Genomic DNA, 6,670 nt, shown 5'->3' with positions numbered 1-6,670 from the left:
CTTGAGCTCACTTTATAGCCCAAGCTGTCTTCCAGCTTGCAGTGATCCTCTTGCCTCAGCCTCCCAAGTGCTGGGATTCTAGGCATGTGCTACCATGCCCGGTTAACTGGTGAATTTAGATTATGTGAATTTAAACAAAAAAGAAAGTCAGTGTGGACCGCACACACGGGGGATCCTGTATGGAGCCCAAGCAGGAAGTCTACCCATCCTAGAAGGTGTCACGGGGGCAACGGGCAGGCTGGACACAAGAGTGTCCTGTCGAGCGGTGACGTCCCGACATCCATCACCGCCAGGCTCCTGGAGGTGACATCCTTGATCATGGCAACGACGCTGAGGGCTCAGCGGCTGCAGGGGCACTGGGCCTGACCCTCCCTCACAAAAACATCAGAAAAAGATGGGGGTGGACTGATGGGTGGTGGGGGCCACATAGACAGTGGTAAATAGATGCTAGGCAGAGAGGAAGTAGATGCGTATAAACAGACGTGAATGACAGACAGACAGAGGACAGCTCAGTAGACCAATAGTGGAGAGACAGATGAAATTTGAAGACATTAGGTTAAAAGTATATGAAACTTCTACTCTCTTTTTGTTTTCTTTGGTAGGGGCAGGGTCTCGCTCTGTAGTTCAGACAGGCAGTGAACTCACTATATAGTCTAGACTGATCTCAGGCTCATGGCGATCTTCCTGCCTCAGCCTCCCCAGGGCAGGGATTACAGGTGTGCACCACCACACCTAGGTTTTGTACTGTTCTTGTAATTTTTCTGAAATTTTGGAAGTTTTCAAAGAGAAAGCTGAGATGCATGAAAACTTTCCCTGGGCCAGCAGCCCCTCGGGCACCACCCCACCGCCCAGCCCCGCACCCTGGCTTCCTTCCTTCCCATGGGCCACTCTGGGCCCGGCAGGTCATTATGGTCTCGAACGTCCCCTCAGAGGTATCCCAGGATGCTGACAGTCACCCCTGCTGGGCCGTCCCCGGCTGCAGGATGACTCAGACCCAGAAGGCAAAGGGGGTGTCCCTACCCCACTCTCACTGTCACCAGCTTACAAACACACTTCCTGGCGTGACCTCACCCTGTCCCTTCGGTCTGCTGACTTCACGAGACCAGAAAAGAACACGCAGAGTCCAGCACACTGCCGCTTCCAGGATCTTCCAGATGCGAAGCGCTCTCCCAGTGCGGGCCGCCACGGGGTCCCGACAAAAGCTGGCACTAACTGCCATGCTCAGCAAGAGGGGACCAGTTGAATTCAGCATGGCCCAACTAGACCACAGAATACTACACAACCATCAAAAAGAATGAGGGGCCAGGTGTGATGGTGCACATCTGTTATCCCAGCACTCGGGGAAGCTGAGCCAGGAGGATCTCAAGTTTGAGCCTACTTGGGCAATTTAGCAGTTTAGCCAGACTCTGTATTTAAACATTTTTTAAAAGGGTGGGGATGTAGCTTAGTGCAAAGGCCCGGAGTTTAATCCCCAGTCACACACAAAAAAGGAAGTTAATTTACTGGTGTGGGGAGACCGCCAAAGAAAAACCCTCCCCACACTGAGGTAACGGAGGAAAACCAGGACAGAGTGTGGGCAAACACGTTGTCGACAGAGGGGAAACACCTCTCTCGGCGAGGGTGTGTTTGTGTTCGAGTACACACCAGCCCTGGAAGCTTGTAACAGAGGCTCTCCCTGGTGAGGCGGGGAGGAGGGCTGGAGGGAACCCGATTAGAAGGCAGGCTGTTTGGGTATTGAACCCAGAGCCTCTGCACCAAGCAACATCCCCAGCTCTTTTTATAATTTTTTTTTTTAATTTTGAGACAGGTTCTGGCTAAGTCACTAAGTTACCCACATTAGACTCAAACTTGTCACCCTCCTGCCTCAGCCTCCCCACCTCTGGGATTACAGGCTTGTGCCACCACCCCTGGCTACTCAGGCTCATTTTAATAGGAGCCTCTGCCAGGCACAGTGGCACATGCTCATCATCTCAGCTATTCCGGAGGCTGAGGCAGGAGGATCACAAGTTCGAGGCAACTTAGCAAGACGTTGTCTCCAAATTAAAAATACAAATTAAGAAGAGCACTTTTGGAAGCTGGAAAGAAGAGACTGGAATGGTCCTGGTGAGGTGAGGGTCAGCAATGGCTTAGCCCAAGTGGAGTCACTGAGGACACACGGACGGGTCAGTGAGGAAGGTGAAAGAGAGGTCATGGTGCCCGCGGAGCAGCGGGCAATGGCCAGGCTTGGAGAAAGCCGTCCTCCCCCGTTTCCTTTAACCCCCGCAGCAACGCCTGCCTCCAGGAGTTCCAGGGAAGTTGGGAGGCGCTGCGTATGCTCAGCCAGCTGAGCGGAGGGCAATGCCCTGGGGCCAACAAAGCCTCAACAAAGTGTCTTTGAGGGGGACAGGACCAGCAGCCGGGCGGGAGTCGGGGTGTGCACTGCCGTAGATGTGCCCACAGTAAGAGGGAAGGCCTTGAAGTTAGAGAGGGTCGGGCTGGGGAGATAGCTCAGCAGCACAAGCACCTGCCTGGCAAGTGCAAGGTCCTGAGTTCAATTCACAGTACCAAAAAAAAAAAAAAAAAGTTAGAGAAGGTCACCAAGGCCAGCAGGTGGCTAAGGTGAGGTTGGAGGGTCATAGAACTCATGCAAAAGAAATGAAGCTCTTACAGGGCATGGTGGTGCACGCCTGTGATCCCAGCACTCCGGAGGCTGAGGCAGGAGGATCACTGTGAGTTTGAGGCCAGTCTGGGCTGCAAAGTGAGTTCAAGGTCAGCCTGAAAGAAAGAAAGAAAGAAAGAAAGAAAGAAAGAAAGAAAGAAAGAAAGAAAGAAACAGAGAAAGAAAGAAAGAAAGAAAGAAAGAAAGAAAGAAAGAAAGAAAGAAAGAAAGAAAGAAAGAAAATGAAATGAAGCTGGGGGTGGTGGTGCACACCTGTAAGACCAGCACTCAGGAGGCTAAAGCAGGAGGATTACTGTGAGTTCGAGGCCAGCCTGGGCTACACAATGGCTCATCCTCTCTGACACACAGAGATTTCAACCTCTGCACCCTAGCTGGGAAGGAGTCACTGACACCACAGAGGACAGTGTCTATTAAAACACCTGACACCCAAATTAAGGGAGGAAAGGTTTATTTGGTTCACAGTTTGTGGAAGTTTCAGTCTGTAGTCAGATGGCTTCAAGACAGGGTGGATGGCAAAGGAGAAATAGTTCATGGTGGGCAGAAGACAGCAAAGCAACAAGGGATGACCGCAGCACTTTCTGTCCCTTATATTTTATCCAGGCTACTCAGGGTACACCACTCACACCCTTAATCCTAGAGCCCTTGATCCTAGAGTCACACCATGAGTTAATTCCAGTGTCACACACTCTAGACAGAGCCACCTCTGCAGAAGCCCCCCCATCACTGAATGAAGCTTTGGGGGGACACCTAGACACAAACCATAACAGGCCCAAAGCTCCAAGTAGAGGTAGAGCCTTGGTTTTAAAGATAAAATAGTGGAAAGAACCTAAACCTTTATGGACAGGGATGAAATTCTCTACTGAAATATTATATGGCTGATAAAAAGGATCCAATTCCCTAGAGAGACATGAGTATTTGCAGCCAGTGGTGTGGCTCAAAGGTGAGCCTTGCCTAGCAGACATGAGGCCCTGGCTCCATCCCCAGCACCACAAAAAAAGAGGCAAGGATGCAGTACCTTCTGCGTTGGTTATACAACTCGAGAGGAGTTGATGTAAAGTGCTTAGCATAATGCCTGGTATGCAGAAAGCACTCAATAAATGCTCGTTAATATCAGATGTTATTCATGAGAAAAACAGCACGGAAGATAATGAATAAAGCAGGAGTGGTGGCGCACGCCTGTAATCCCAGCACTCAAGAGGCTGAGGCAGGGGGATCACTACGAGTTCAAGGCCAGCCTGGATCGCATAGCAAGAACCCATTTCAAAAAAAAGAAGGAAAGTAAAACGAAACAAAACAGTAATAAGTGACACACATTGCTATTTGCAAGAGGGGGAATGATAGCCATGTGACACACAACCATATGCCAGGCACAGCTGCAAGAGCTCTGTGGTTCTGTCTCCCGTCATTCCCTCAGCCGGCCTGTGACCCAGGATATTTCTTACTATCCTCACTTTATTTTATTTATTTATTTATTTATTTTGGTACTGGGAATCTGAACTCATGACCTCAGGCTTGCCAGGCAAGCGTTTATGCCACTGAGCTACGTCCCTGGATAGCCTCACTTTAGATTAGGGCATGGAAGCCTGGAAAGGACAAGCTTCCTCAGCTACATGTCCAGGCAGCATTCAGTTGTCTGGGTGTGCGGAACACTACACAAAATCACTGCTGATTTTGTATCCTGCTCTTGGGCATCTCTAGCCTGTTTCTGAACGGGGCCATCACAAACTGGGGGCAACAACAAGCACTCAGAAGCCCTGGGCTGGGCAGGAAGCGTAGCTGTGTTCTAAATACTCTTTGGGGTTTTGTGGGCCCCCTCTTTGTTTATTTTGAGACAGGGTCTCCCTATGTAGCCCAGGCTGACCTCCAACTCACAGCAATCCTCCTGCCTCAGCCTCCAAGTACTGGGACTACAGGAGTGCTCACGCACACACACACACACACACACACCTGCTCCCTTTGGCGCTTTGCCACCACTTAGGGAATGAAGCAAAAGTGGCGGCTCTTGGCCCGCCCCACCTGAACGCCTGCTTGCCCAAGGGGGCCCGAAGGGTGGAACGGAGTGAAGCAACACCGCGCCCCAGCTGGGCATCGGGCTCCTTCCGTTTCCTCTTTCTGGCAGACGAACGAGGCCAGTGCCTCCTGGATGCAGGTGCCGTTGTTCGGGGCTCGGCTTCCTCCCGGATGCACGGCACCCACAGCAGCCCGGTCAGCCACTGCCCTGGGACCTCAGGCGCCCCGCCCCTGCCGGCTTCCCCACACTCACAGTGCAGGTCATCTGCAACCCCCGCAAGTGGCCTGTCCACGCTTCCGGCTGACCCTGCCCAGCCCTGGCCCTGCCAGAAGGCTCTTTTTGGATTCCGCCCCTGGAAGAATTTTGTTCAGTTTTCTGGTGCTGGGGATGGAACCCAGGGCCTGGCGCACACCAGCCAAGGGCCCCCGATGCGGAGCCACGCCCCAGCCCAACTGCAGCGTTCTGAAGCATCTCGGAGACCCAGCTCCAGGGCTTCCTGCTGGGGGGAATTTCTGGGGTCCCAGTTCTATGAGGTGGCTGGAGCTCTTATCACCCCTTCACAGCTTTCTTCTTTCTTTTTGGTACTGGGAATTGAACCTGCACTGAGTCACATCTCTGGCCTTTTTATTTATTAAAATTTTTTTTTGAGACAGGGTCTCACTATGTAGCCCATGCTGGCCTCAAATTTGTGACAATCCTCCTGCCTCAGCCTCCCAAGTGCTGGGATGACAGGTGTGCACCCCCAGGCCTGGCTCCTTTTTATTTTTAATTCTGAGAGAGGGTCTGGCTAAATTGCTCAGTTGCCCAGGCTGAACTCCAACTTGCAACCCTCCTGCCTCAGCCTCTTGGAGTGCTAGGATTACAGACCTGTAGCACCGTGCCTGGTCACATCCTAGCCATCCCTGGAGGGTGAGAGACTGGCATGGGGACAAGAGGACGGAGGGGACACAGAGGACAGGATGAAGGAGGAAGGAAAGGAGAGCTATCCAAGAAGGAGAGAGGAGGGGACAGAGAAAGGGGCCCACTCACCATGTCCTGGGATCTTAGGGTCCTGGGCTCCGTGTGGCCAGAGGTCACTCCTGCTCAGTGGCTGTGGTTTTAAAGCCCCATGGGCAGATGCAGATAGAGGAGGAAATTACTGCGCTTTCTTCCCCGCAGCGTCACTGGTGCCCATAGGACACCAGGCCAGGGCGCTGGGTGGGGCCCACGCACAGGACGCCCTGCCGCCGAGAGAGGGCCTCTGGGTTAGCAGAGGAAGCCCTGGCCCAGGAAGGGAAGAACCCAGCGGAGAGCCGAGGCTCGGACCCCGCCGCCTCAGTTTCCCCAGGAAAGGGTGTCACTCTCTCCTAGCACTCTGTGCTTCCGGGGGAGAAAAGCTCAGAGGTCCAGTGGGCCTGGCTTGGGGCCCTAGAACGGAGACTGTGACCCGCACTCGCCCCAGATTGCTGTGAGACACAGAAGGGTCAGGCAGGGTGTGTGGGTGGGAGCTGACTTGGGGCTTTGCTGTTAAATCTTTTTTTTTTTTTTTTTTTTAATTTTGCTGTTAAATCTTCCCAGAGGCTTGAGGTAGTCAGAAGGCACCCGCACCAGCAGCAGCCGCTGGCTTACAAATCGCTCCATATCTCATAAATGTTTTGCCTTTTTTTGTTGTTGTTTTTGTACCAGAAATCAAACTCAGGACCTTGCATTTGCCAGGGAGACACTTGTGCTCTGCGCTACGTCCCCGGCCCTGTGTTCTGCCTTTTTTTTGGTTTCTTTTGTTTTCTTTCTTTTTTGTAAGTAGTGGGCATGGAACCCAGGGCCTGGCACGGGCTCAGCCGCGCTCTATCGCCAAAGCTGCACCGCAGGCCACCGCTGCTCTTCTGAACCCACGTTTGGAGAGTGTCCCCAAGAAATGCTCCCTAAGCTTCGAGCGCTGCAGGAATTGTTCTGCCGCTGGCCTCAAGAGGGCGCCTGAGAGCCAGATCAAATCACTTCACTGTAGGATTTTGGTGATGGTG

At 52.6% G+C, this 6,670-nt stretch overlaps 2 protein-coding genes across 2 annotated transcripts in view; both read right to left on the bottom strand.

Annotated features, from left to right (window-relative positions):
- Positions 1-5,780, bottom strand: part of C5ar2 (complement component 5a receptor 2) — a 20,598-nt gene extending 14,818 nt beyond the window's left edge. Inside the window, exon 1 of the mRNA XM_013509539.1 lies at positions 5,700-5,780. The gene's annotated coding sequence lies outside the window, so the exon portion shown is untranslated. The remainder of the gene's footprint in view (positions 1-5,699) is intronic.
- C5ar1 (complement component 5a receptor 1) overlaps positions 1-5,788 on the bottom strand; it is a 7,693-nt gene extending 1,905 nt beyond the window's left edge. The window contains exon 1 of the mRNA XM_005413864.2: positions 5,700-5,788. Coding sequence (XP_005413921.1) covers positions 5,700-5,702 — 3 coding nt within the window. The 5' untranslated portion in view covers positions 5,703-5,788. The remainder of the gene's footprint in view (positions 1-5,699) is intronic.
- Between the last annotated feature and the right edge of the window lie 882 nt (positions 5,789-6,670).

The sequence above is a fragment of the Chinchilla lanigera genome, unplaced genomic scaffold (genome assembly GCF_000276665.1).
Source record: "Chinchilla lanigera isolate Chin_1 unplaced genomic scaffold, ChiLan1.0 scaffold00173, whole genome shotgun sequence".
In the NCBI taxonomy this organism is placed as follows: domain Eukaryota; kingdom Metazoa; phylum Chordata; class Mammalia; order Rodentia; family Chinchillidae; genus Chinchilla; species Chinchilla lanigera.
The sequence above is the reverse complement of the archived record's forward strand: the minus strand, read 5'-3'. Positions and strand labels throughout refer to the sequence as shown.